General features: G+C 40.9%; 1 protein-coding gene across 3 annotated transcripts in view; it reads right to left on the reverse strand.

The window, feature by feature from the left end:
• Positions 1–1,937: 1,937 nt before the first annotated feature.
• The window catches only part of LOC119703819 (BMP/retinoic acid-inducible neural-specific protein 3), a 198,375-nt gene continuing 186,791 nt past the window's right edge, over positions 1,938–13,521 (reverse strand). For all 3 annotated transcript variants that reach the window (XM_038144213.1, XM_038144211.1, XM_038144212.1), the window contains one exon: positions 1,938–3,405. In XM_038144213.1, coding sequence (XP_038000141.1) covers positions 2,289–3,405 — 1,117 coding nt within the window. In that variant the 3' untranslated portion in view covers positions 1,938–2,288. The remainder of the gene's footprint in view (positions 3,406–13,521) is intronic.

Raw genomic sequence — 13,521 nt, forward strand, 5'->3', positions numbered from 1 at the left:
GTCTTCTGATCTGTATCTTCAATTACAGATATCTTTCTGCACAGTGAAGAACTTTAAATTTTAGCAGAGAAAGATATGTAAAAACAAAAAAACCCAATTCAGCCAAGAAAGAACAAATAGTCATGGGGGAAAATTCTTAAGAAGGAGAATTCACTTGTTTGAAAAGACTGCACAAGGTACTGAGTAGTAAAATCCAACTATCTAATTTTGCAAGTTATAATAGTTGTCAAAGACATAACAAAAGAGCAAAAGAAAGACTTGAAGATGAAAACAGGCATACTGAGAATTTTAACTGGGGAGATCTTACAATGCAAGAGCAAGCCAAAATCTGGACACATTGAAGAGGGGCTGAGATACATCATTTATCAGCAAAAGAAAGCTGTAAGCTGAAGACAAACAGGAATTCCTCCAGCAACAACAAAAAAAACCAAACCAAACCAAACCAAAAGAACAAATCCCACCCCACAAAAAAAACAAAAACAAAAAAACCAAAACCAAACCAAAACAAAAACAAAAAACAAAAACAAAACAAAAAATACAAACAAACAAAAAAAAAAAAAAAACCAAGGGGAAAAATAATTGCTAATTTTAGTTGTGAGTGACTTCTTAGTATAGAAGGTCTGAGAAATTTTCCAAATGGGTGGCAGTGAAACAGTACTCCAGGAGAGACAGGAATCACTAAGGAAAAGATTTCCCTTGGCTGTGGGCTTTCTGAAGAGTTTCTGCCCTTGTATTTTAGCTTGTCTGTATTCACTTACAAGGTGTTTTCTCCCCTGTGCTGCTGGGATCTTGCTGGAAGTGAGGAGTGTGTCTTAGCTTAGGCTAAATTCGAATGACACTGTAATACAACAAATTGAAATGAACAAAGTGAATTTCATTTGTGTCCAGCTGAATTAAAATTGTGTACGAATGAAATGGGGATTTTGCTTTCTGTGCTTGCCCGTTCTTTATGTAATTCTTTCCCATTTAAAAAATACAAATTGACTTTTAAATCTGTGACACAGATTCAGAATGAATGCAAGGAGATACTGCTAAGCCATTTTGTATCAATTTCCTTCATTTTACCCTGCATTTACTAATGGGCACTTCTGACAATCCAGCCATTTGTTCTGTTCTCTTGCAAGAGGCAGCAAAAGCTTCTTGTGAGTCCCAGGTTCTGCTGTCTCAGATGTCCTTTTTTTCTGCTGGGATGTGTCAAATAGCAAAGAATCTAATTCTGATCCACAGACACTCACATTTAATTAATTTCAGTAATTGATAATGTTTAATTAATGACTTGCACTGTTTATAAACTGGATTTCTTGTATCTGTAAAAGGGGATTTTTTAAAAAAACCTGAAAATTCTTGCACTCAAAAGAAAAAACACCCATCTACTAAACAGCTGCATTGGCAGGGAAATTTTTAACATTAATTTGAATCTAAGCAGCATGGCTGTACTTGGGTAATCAGTCCAAAACAGAGAATTCTGAATATTATGAATATTATAGTGTGTGCATTTGGGAGGAGACAATGTATACATATGCTTGATTATTTTGGTAAATATGCAAAGCAAAGGATCAGGGGCATTGAGAAGCATTTTGGTCATTTGCAGACAGCGTCTCACCTGTCTCCTGTAGAGCTAATGTGCATCCCACAGCTCCAACCTCCTGCCCATCCTAAAACACTCCCTGGGATCACCCTGGTGTCACACTGAGCACCTTGGAAAGGACAAGGCTCAGATGGAGCATCGCTAGAGTTGTCACTTCAGCCTGGCATGACCTCCTAGATCCGCATCCTAAAATTAAAATATCCTATGGCTTTGTCTTTTTGACAGTTTCTCTTAAAATCTGGAGCCAATCTCTTCTCTTTGCCTACCCCTCTGAGTTCAACACACACAAAAGTGTATCAAAGTTACTACTTTTGTGTAAGAAAAAAGAATCCCACAGCATTTCTTTGTAATAACTGTTCAGCTACAAAATTTTATTGGTCTCCTTCTATGTTCCCTCTAGAGGATGTAATGCACAAAAGCATTGCCACGGAACATATAAAATTACAAATGAAATTTATTGTAAAAAGTAGAATGTCTTCTAGACTGGTGTCAGTATTTATTTCATTCATAAACCAAAACTGCAGGTATAATATATTCATTGTCAGCAAGTTCATGTGTGTAAATTGCCATCCAACAGTATTGACTGATATAAGACAGATATTGAAAAGACAATTTAAATTTACTCTTCCAAACATAAACTGTTCCACAAAAGCACTGTAAAAACTCCTTCAAAGTTTTGTGTTGTGCTTCACATTTATGGTTAACTACATAATTTGGTTGTGTCATAATCCACTGTGTTTGGCAATTTGGCATTAAAGGCCTGCAAAGCAGATTGGATCCTCACCACTTCACTGGTAGACAGTTTGAGTCTATGACGGAGCAAGCAAGAGAAGAGGTCCAGACGACGTTGGCCGGGTGGAGAGAGTTTATTTACACGATCCCGAATCTCCAACAGCTGCAAAAGTGCTGAGTCCTGTGAGCCCTGAGTGTAGGGGTAGTCCAGCTGCAAAATCAAGTCTCGAATTGCTTCTGGGTCGAAGTGCATGCTGTAGCCAAACACTTGGATGTTGTTGATTTTCATGTAGCCCAGGTTTCTTGAGGGATCAATAAATTCCAGGGGTTCGTAGTAGATGCTCTCGTTGCCATTTGGGCCGTTCGACTTTATTCGACTCCTCAAATAGATGTGCACAGTTTCAAAAAATGTCTTCCACTTGTTGCCCAGAGTCAGCGTCCAGTTATAGCACTGAAGGGGTAAGTCCAGTTTAGTCCGCTCCCAGTCTGGGAAATTATTTTCATTCACAGGCATAAACCAGCTCTCAGAGTGGCTGCCCCCAAAAGGGTTGATATAAACAGCAAGGACGGGCTCTAAGGTGCTGTTCTTAGTCAGGCAAATTTGCAGAGAGAGGCCCAGTATCATATGGACCAGGCTGGACTTGTACTTGTTGCTCTTAAGAGTCAGGAGCATCCGCTTGCGCCACGAGGGGTCGAACCAGCTGTTGAGGCGCATGTCGTTGCTGATGAAGATGGCGTGCACCTCGATCCTCCGGTCCGTCTTCTGCAGCAAATACTTCATCTCCAGGTCCTGCAGGTCGGTCTCGAAGCCGATGTAGTGCTCGGTGGAGTCGGCCACCTCGGGCTTGCAGAGCCCCTGGCTCAGCATGTAGCCGGCGTTGCAGCTCCCGCAGCGCGTGCGGTTGTCGGGGGCGCAGCTCAGGCAGGCGGGGCCGTCGCCCAGCGTGCAGGGCAGGGAGCCGTGGCACGCCACCTGGTCGTTGGGGCACGTGCACGTGTGGGTCTCCTCAGAAAAGCTGCCCAGCAGCCCGTTCTCGTTGCAGTACAGGAATGACTGGATGCGGTTCAGCCAGTAGTTGGAAGACCTGCAGCGTGAAAAGAGGTTGTTTTTAACGAAGAGAGGCCTGCACACAGCAAATTTGTTATGTTTTATCAGAAAGAGGAAAATAAAGCTGGTTTTAGTGTCAGGTTAAGGCACGATAGCGTCTGCTGTCAGATAGATACAGGTATAAATTTCCTCTTAACAATGCAAAATCACAAAAGAAAAGTTTCCTTATAAACCCATGTCGACACACTTCTCACAGAGAAAAGCAAGGCACAATTCTTCCCAAGAATGTTTCTGGGTTTCACATTCTCTGAACCTCAGAGAAAGAAAACACAATTCTTATCTCATTCGCTGTGCCTGTGTTTGTGCCCAAGTAGAATGCAACATGGAGATTGTTTACCCAAAGTGATGGTGTTTTGTTTCCTTGGCCTGTCAGGGCCAAGAGTGTGAGCGTGTGCCAGGACTGCCGGCTGACAGGCACGAGATTCTGAGCAGAGTGTGCAGAGTGGAGAGCTTGGCAGATTCAGCTTAGATGTAATGTAACATAGCATAATATAGTATAGAATAATATCGTATGATAAAGTATTTAATTAGCCTTCTGATAAGATGGAGTCCTCCTCATCACTTCCCCCCGCCACGAGGGTCCGCCTGTTTCGATACCCACAGGCATGACAAGAACAGTTAGTTCAGGTATTTGCTTTCTCTGTGTCCCTTTCAAGGAAGCCTGACAAAGAACCATTTTCTGTGACTATCTTCAGATTAACATCTTGAAACCCTATGCAGTTGAGATTATTTTTGTGGTTCTACTTGACAAAAGAGTTTAGTGTGTAGCTAAGTGTCTACAACTCTGCTGTCCCTCTATTCTATCATGAAGATTTTTTTTTTTACTAGCTGGAGCTGCATTGATTTATAGACAGTGAGCCAAAATTCTTTCCTAGAATAGCAATAGGTCCCCACTCCCAACCCAAAGAGATTCTTTAGGGAACTTCCAGCACTACATAATCTCTACAGGAAGCTAAGCATGAACATGTTGTGTTTACTTTTCATCTTTGGGGACAAAATTAAAAGATCACTTTAATGTTCTTCTTGTCATCTCATTTTGGTTTCACTAGGAGGAACAGTTAATGTCTTACATCACACTGGGAAAACATACTGCAACCAACAGTTTAGGCTGATGAGGCACAGCCACTAGAAGAATAACAGTGGGAAGAGGAGAGCTATGTGACAATAGTAAGAAAAATTATTTTCTCTGCATTTTTCCACTCCTATTATTCCCAGCAATGCACAGTTTAAATAACTTGTTTTGTCTGCCGCAATCAGATCTGTTGTTGGCACATGAATGATGATGGTTGTACAGTTTCCTCCCCTTTCATTACATTGTTTTGGAGAGAAAATGCAAGACCCTCATTTATTCTTGACTGACTTAAGTCACATCTGTATTTGCCTCAAGGAGAAATCCATGGCATCTCAATTCTGATATTTAAGAAGCATGAAAATAAAGTTCAGTAAAAAAAATATTCTGGTGACTTTTTTTTAATCTTTCTAATTTTTTCCCTTTTTTAGGGCAGGAATCTTTGCTGTTCATGGCTGGGGGTTTATATGCCTACAGCTCTAGGTATTTCTAGAAGCATAAGTAAATATAATAACATGCACAACATGAACAAACCTTATCATTATTCTTCTTGGTGCTTATTTGAAAGTCAGCATTAAGCAAAAATATTCTGGGTGACCCAACCACATTCCAGGTATTCCAACCACATGGTGTATAAAACGTTGGGTTTTTTTCTTTATTAATGATGCAATTTACTATTTCAATGATCATGAGAAGTAAAATTTTTAAAGCCACTTCTTTTTTGTTCTCCTTATATTTTAATGAACCTACCTTCCTCCTTCTATTTTGTTAGGGAATACAAGCAGCAATTTAAAGATCTGCATGAAATTACATGCTGCAAAATTAAGTAAGTTTCTTTCTATAACTCAGTTATATTGTTTGTAACTTAGTATTATCTAGCTTATTTCAACTGCTATGTCTTTGCTGATTAGCAGTTGCAAAGAGGTCAACAACTTTAGAGGGAAGGAGGTTATCTCCTTATTCCAATGAAGTTCAAAACAATAACATTCTAATATTGTTGCCTTACTTTGATTTCTCTTTATCTGATTTTAAACAGAGAGATTTCAAGAAGAATCTGCTTATACTTGTCTTTGATTATTTAACAAATACAGTCTGTTAAAAAAATTAAAACTACTTCCTTATTTAACTGCTTGTTTTAAAATTAGTCATTAAGGAATACTGTTACTCTGTAAATTTATTGCTTTCAGTGAAGCAAATTAAGTAAATTATGGAAAAGTACATAAAATGTGGGCAATACCTACTTTATTTAAGCCATTCGCCCTTAATTGGGTAAATTCACACTGGCACGTCATTACAAAATCCTTCTTTTTCTGCTAGAAATTCAAGATCAGATAAATTCTGGACGCTGCAGCCAAGGGAAAGGTTTGATTGGAAGCAGATGTGTCCTGCAGGTCACCACCTGGCTGAACAGCTGGTGCAGCTGAGGCTGCCACAGCCCCCCTGGGACGGTGGCAGCTGGGGACAGACGGGGCTCCGGAGAAGGTGAGAGGTGACAGCTCAGGTTCCACACTTGCTAACCCTGTGACGAGGGCTTCAAGCATTGCTGGCTCAGGGCTGGAGCTCAAATGGGGGCTGGGAATAAAGCATCCAGGGAGAGAGGCTTTTTTGTGTGGTTCGGAACAGCATGATCCAGTTGGAACTGGATGATCTTCAAGGTCCTTTCCAACTCAAAGCGTTCTGTGATTCATTCTGTGCAGAAAGTGGTGCACCTAGGGGCCCTTCTGTGTGCCTGGACATGGATGTGTGTGGGAAACAGGCAGATTTGGACACACTTCCAGTACTGTGACTTCCCCAACATCACAGAGGTGTGGTGGATGGACAGAGACTCCTTGGAGAAATCAGGTAGAAGGGGAAAACTTGCACCCCCCCCCCCAAAAAAGAAGCCTACAGAACTAAAACTTCACTACTGAACAAGCAATGCACTGGCCAGGATCTCCAGGGCAGGGGTGAGAGCAGAGGACAGTGAGAGGGGCACTGTCAGAATCTTTACACACCATAAGATAAAAGGAAATGGATGAAGCCTCCCTGAATTTACAGAATTTACAGAATGAGTGGGTTGGAAGAGACATTCCAGATCACTGAGCCCAACCCAGCCCCAACACCTCAACTAAACCCTGGCACCCAGTGCCACATACAGGCTTTTCTTAAACACATCCAGGAATGGTGACTCCACCACCTCCCTGGGCAGACCACTGCAGAACTTCATCACTCAGAACCAACTGGAGAAAGCAACATGACCACAGGTGCCCTGAGCAAGGCTTGAAAGAGCTCTTCAATTATTCTTTTAACAAAAAAAAAAAAAAAAAAAAAATTTTGATTTGGGAAATTACACATGCTGGCCTGATGAGTTAATTTTCCAAACACTGGGGTGTAGAAGCAGCTTCCAAAGGTAATGAACACAGCAAGAATAGTCCTAGTCACTCCACCGAGCTTCAAATAAAAATGGAATGCTTGAAATACCTGTGTCTTCCTCATCCTGCAAAATTATGTGATAATTTATCATCAAAAGCTATTTCTGGTCATTGACACACTTGAAATCACAACTTTACTGTAGAAGTAAGTTTTTAGTTTAATTAAATATGATACTTTGTGAATACAGGATACTTGTCAAATTATATAATGAATTTCACCTTCCTGGAAATTGTTTGGAATTTTTTTAAACTTCCTTTGTTTATTAATATCAAATCATTGATATGATGTTAATGTTTTAAATGTTTTAAAGCCAGCTCAAAAGTACAAAATAAGTGCTTAATCTGGACAGAATTTCTATGCAAACATGAATATTGATTGTCCTGTTAGTAGAAAACCTGTTGTCTCTAAAAGAAGAGAACCACTGCTCTGACTTATGAACACCAAGCCAAGTAACCCTTCCAAATCCCAAACTCCTGCCTTTTAGTTAAGACCCCCAAACTGGGTTTCCATTATTCTGTGGTTTGAATCTCACCGTTGACTGCAAAGAGCTCCTGCTCACACAAGTCACACCTCTCAGGAAAGAACAATTCCTCCCTTCTTATTAATAATAATAGGAAGACTAACTCCTCCCTCCTTATTCCTTCTTTGTCTGATCAAATATGTCAACATGAAAATATCTGGAGGTACCTGACAACATTCCACAAATTTTCTCAGTTCTTAAAATTTCCTTGGAAGCAGATTGTTAACCAATTCTGCTTCAGTGACAACTTCAGCTCCAACTTCTACTCATTTCCTACTCTGCTACAAGCTCAGGCTACTGCTGCAGGATGAAGAGAATCCTGTGGTTAAATCTGCCTCCCCATAAACTGCACCAGCTTTCAGCTGGAATGCTTGCAGGGGAAAGAAAGCCTGCCAGATAATCTCACTTTTGCACAAGCATGGTAAAAAATATGATAATCCTAGGGAAGTTAATGCAGCAATTAACACCAGCCAAGTTTCTGATGAGAATCTTAATGACAGACATAAATCATAATTCTGACGTGCATTTAAAATATTTTGCAATTCTTTTTCTTACTATGAAAAAAGAAACTTTACTTAAAAACAGGATTATTTTTTACTAGAGCAGTTGCAAGCTTAATCCAAACCACATGCCTATTCCTGTTCAGTACACTGTAACATTAAATGTAAGAACAAAGCACTATGGTCACCCTATAGAATAGCTGGAGCAAGTATTTAATCATGATATGACACTTTTACCTCCTTCTCTGCCTCACTAAGTGCTTAACATCTGTTGTACATCAGATGGCTCAGTAGCAGATGATGAGTACTCAGTGAGGCAGATGCTAAGTAAAAAAATGAAGACAATTTAACAAGAAGAGGAGAGGCAGTAAAATACCCATTACCTACTTTCCCCTTCTTTGGAGGCCAAGTCCAGTATAAATCTGTGAGACAGCAACATCAGCACCAAATGCACTTACAGCCATCTCTACAACATCCTGCTCTGGATCAGGTGGATTTACATCTTGGGAAGGACAAATCAGACTCCAAGTGCTTTGTTTCTGTGCTGTGATTCAAAACAACAGTAATGGCTGCTTAATTTGATAATGGTCTTTTATGAGAATGTTGTTTTCTTTTAGGAATCAGGGTAAAACTGCCAACTGCACAGTAGCCAGGACAGCAGTGAGTGATCACAGAATCCCAGAACCACACAGTGGTTTGGGTTGGGTTGGGAGTGATCTTAAAGCCCACCCAGTCCCCATGCCATGGGCAGGGACACCTTCCACTAGCCCAGGTTGCTCTAAACTCCATCCAGCCTGGCCTTGGACACTGCCAGGGATCCAGGGGCAGCCACAGCTTCTCTGGGCACCCTGTGCCAGGGCCTGCCCACCCTCACAAAGAATTCCTTCCTAATATTTAATCTAGCCTGTCCTCTGGCAGTGGGAAGCCATTCCCTCTTGTCCTGTCACTCCATCCCTTGCAAACAGTCTCCCTCTTTCTTTCCTTTGGGGTCTCTTCAGGCACCCCAAAGCTGAGGTCACCCCAAAGCTTCTCTCCAGGCTGCACAATCCCAGCTCTGCCATCCTTTCCTCCCAGCAGAGCTGCTCCATCCCTCTGACCATCCTGGTGCCTCCCCTGGACTCTCTCCAGCAGCTCCAGCTCCTCCCTGTGCTGGGGCAGCTCTGCAGGTGGGGTCTCAGCTGAGCTCAGGGGCACAGGGGCAGAATCCCCCTCCCCTGCTGCCCAGGCTGGGGCTCAGCCCAGGGCAGGGGGTTCAGGGCTGGGGCAGCTCCAGCTCTCACCCCCAGCACCCCCAAGTCCTTCTCCCAGGGCTGCTCCATCTGCTCCTCCCAGCCTGGGCTGACCCCAGGGCTTGCCCTGAGCAGCCCTTGGTAAACCTGCTGGGGTTCCCATGGGCCCCTTCTGGAGCTGGTCCAGGTCCCTCTGGATGTCAGCCTGTCCTTTAGGGGTGTCACTGCACCCTCAGCTTGGTGTCACCTGCAAACCTGCTGAGGGTGGCCTCAATCCCTCTGTCATTAGAAGATTGAATGTTTTCAGTTTATTCAGCCTCACAAAGTTACCCACCACTGATATAAATGTGCCTGAAATCATTTTCCTGTGGCTCACGTTACAGGTGTGTCAGTGAGACTCTTGGTGACACTGCAAATCCCACTCCCAAGGATGGCAAAGAGGAGCAGTGCAGCTGCTCTGAGTTCACATCTCACAATTTCACTGCTGCTCTACCTGAGCCAGGAACTTTTAGGCTGACCCAAAGGTCTGGGTTATGAGGGCCATGGTGAACACAAAGAGTAGTGTAAAGTAGGGAAGGACTATGATACTTTTCCAAATTAATGTAAAGGAAAGAGAAACCTCTACCTAAGGGCTGCCTGCTAGCACACACAGAAAGGATATTAATTAGCTATGGAATTTTAATGGAATGTTGTCTCCATATGCTGAAACTGCTTCCAGCACTGAAGTGGATGCAGTAACTAAAGAAATCTGTCTCAGTGTGAGGATACTCCGTGGTGACTGGATGAACCTGGAGCATGCTGCTGGATTCTGTTGCTGGGGCTGTACACAATCTAAACTGAATCTACTTTGAATTATGGAGCCAAAATACCTTGTTTTCCCTGTTAATCACATTTGAGGAGAGTCTTTCCAGATCCCCTAGCCCTCGTGCCACCATTCTGCAGCTGTTGCCTGGGCCCCTCAGGGCTGGTGCAAAATCAATAATACATGTTCTTCCTTTTAAATTCCACATAGTCTTTATATAATGAGAAGTAGAGGAATTAAGTCCCTACATTAAGTGGTTGAAACCTTTTGCATCTCATACAGAAAAACTGCCATGGGTTTTAGAATATTTCAAGCTAAACAACATTTTTGCACTAAAACATGTAATATTTCAGAGGATGTTTCTACCTGGTCTGTTATGAATTGATTTACAAAGCTTTGTAGTTTTAACTACATTGATGTTACACCCTTTTAATTCTCATAGTGAAATTTTTTCTAATATGAAATATTTCTGCCACACACACCCCCAAAAGAATAATTATTAAGAAAAAAGAAATTAAGATGATATATCCAGAACTCTTTTGACACAGCTCTAATCATAATGACCATTGTGGTGTTTTTAATTGGGAATCAAACTGCTTTGTAGCAAGAAATATTTATGTAAAGGGAGACAAATCAGAGACAAGCTTTGAAAGCTTTTACTAAATAATGATCCAAAGTGCAGCAGGGACAAAGGAAATACACAGAAAATTAATTAATGGAGTCAATTGTAGAACGAAAGGAATCAGAGCTGTTAGGAAAATTAAGAGTTTCCATGTAAAGGAGAAAGAAATTTACCACACAGATGCACAAAACCCCACCAAAATACTCCAGCCGAAAACCTCCAAACCAGCCAACCACTGTGTGCTTCTTGGAGCCACTCACCTGTTGGGTGTCAATGTCTGTGTGTGCTTCTGTTTGCAGTGTTAGAGCTGTGAAAATCTGACCTTGGCTCACAGACTAGCCACTCATTTTGTGGAATTTTTGGTGGAATTTTCCTGATGTATCTTAAAGTATTAATGTAATAAAAAAGAATTATGGAGTTATTATAAGTTTTAACGAGATTCCTCTGTGACACTCAGGTTAATAAACCCCTTTAAGGCACTACAAAAGTAACAGCCAAATTTACTGCAGTGTAATCATCTTTTTCTTGTGCGTGAAGGAAAAACTGGGGAAACATCACGATATTGAACAAACTGAAAGCAAACACTGAAATGCCTTCACTTTTACAGGGAGAGGTGAGATGAGGGTGTGATAATGCTGTGTGCATTTCTGTAGACAATCCTGGAACAGTTTAGGTTGGAAGGGACCTTTCAGATAATCCAGCCCAATCCTCATGCCATGGGCAGGGACACCTTCCACTAGCCCAGGGTGCTCCAAATCCCATCCAGCCTGGCCTTGGACACTTCCAGGGATCCAGGGACAGCCACAGCTTCTCTGGGCACCCTGTGCCAGGGCCTCATCATCCTCATCCTAAAAGGATTTTTTTTTTATGTCCAGTCTAAATCCACCTTCTCTTATTTTAGAACCGCTGTCCTTTATCCCCTCACTACAGGCCTTCTTTAAAATTCTCTCTGCATATTTCACATAAATCCATTCATGTCTCCATCTGTATTGATGTTGCCCAGTGTATTTTCCCTGCTTTTCTGCCAGACTTTCCCTCCCAGCTGGATTTATTAGCCCCAAAAGATGCTCACATTAATGTAGAGCAAGGGCAGCTCTTTGCTCTGTGTTCAGCAGACCATAAGGTAGTGGTAAAAAAGAAAGAAGTGAAGGAACATCCCAACTTGGAAAAAGGAGAAAAATTAAATAGCATTTTGAAATGAAAACTCCTTTCACTGAATAATTTAAGATGAAAGTGTAAATGTAGCTAATTCAGGGGTTTCTTTGAATTTTAATATGTATATATAGCTGGCATAAACCTAATTTCAGTATTTTATCTCCAGGAGGGAGGGAGCCAGTAGCAGCTACTAAGACCAACTGAATTCCCTTGTCAAGATCTTGAGGCCAAATGCACAATAATAGTCTAAGTTGTTTGTGTGAGCTGTACTGGCAGCAATAACAAGAGGTACCAGCAGCTCTAGTAGGCAGTAGAAATTCTAAAATTAATAAAAAAGTAGCCTTGACTGAAAGCTCTTTGTATATAATGCAGCAGATCACAAAAATCTATTGAAGATGAGAACAGAATGCTGCGTGTTTTAACTTCAGATAGGAGGAAGCAGCATCCACATTTTTGGAGTATTTTCTTCAAAACAGGAGTAAAATAGAAAGTTCAGAGACTGGAGATAAATTCTGAGCTAAAGCCTTTCAATATATTGTAGGATTATCAAAAATCAAGCAAAAGGGCAATTGGTAGGGTTACTGAGCCGTAACAGACCCACAAAAACCCCACTGATGACAAAAGCATCCGAGGTTTTAATCATGGTAAGGGGTAAATCTGGATATGAAAAGAGATTTAGCACCAGAAAAAGCAGCCATCAATTCCAGACTTTCTAGAATTAAAGCTCATTATTCCAGGTAAAAGCAGAGCCTCATTAACAGCCAGTAGCAGAGAGGCAAGTCCATGATTACATCTGTGAAGCTGATACAAACCATAACATCTTCTCATTTTCCTATTGATTTTGAGACAGAACCATTAGCCCTATTTTAGGCATCCTTATTCCCAGATACAAATAACTGAAACCAAATAAAAACAAAAGAAACAAACTAATAAATAAATGAAAATCTGTTTCTGCAAACATTGTGGCAGCTATAAATGTGGAGTTGAGGAAAATCTGCTTTTATCTCTGGCTTATTTCTTTGCAATGATGGCCATGGACCAGTCACTTGCTCTTTCTTTTGATAATGATCCTTATTTTTTCCCTGCTGTTTCCTATTTGGATTATAAATGTAGTTATCCCTAAAAGCTACTGTAATATAAACAGCAACAATCTGTCATTTTCTTCCATTGTGCAGAACCAGAAGGATTACAGTAAAGCAAGAATCTCCCAGACAAGAGTAATGGTCTTAATTAAAGAATACAAAACTCAGTTCTGTCTTCATACCTCGCTTGTCATGTTATTAAACAAAATAAACCAAAATAAGATTGTGAGATCAGTGTGCTTTTTTTTCTCTAATTTTGTAATAACTGAAAATAACTATAATTTTGAGCAAACCCATACAATTTTAATACGGGCACAAAACACATTGCAGAAGAGAGGTTTGGTTTTCTGCCATGGTATGTTCAAATAAATTGCAAGGACACCCTTAAATTTCTGAAGGAAAATTAAAGGCTGTCTAGAAAAGTTGGATCCTTCTGTTTGAAAACACAACACATATTTCACTTCACTTAAAAATGTATAATGCTTGTAATAACGTGTCACTTGTGTAACAGTCATAAACAGAGGAAGTATTAAAATAAATGGCCAAATGTTGCATGTCTATAATATCAGTTAGGAGACAGACTTGCAATAATGCTTATGACAATTATCAAGTGATTGTATCTCCTAGAACATTTTTGCCTTCCTGAAGCAATCAAACCCACAGCCTGAAATGCAATTTAAAATGGGTGACAGAAAGGGTAAA

The sequence above is a fragment of the Motacilla alba genome, chromosome 8 (genome assembly GCF_015832195.1).
Source record: "Motacilla alba alba isolate MOTALB_02 chromosome 8, Motacilla_alba_V1.0_pri, whole genome shotgun sequence".
NCBI lineage: Eukaryota > Metazoa > Chordata > Aves > Passeriformes > Motacillidae > Motacilla > Motacilla alba.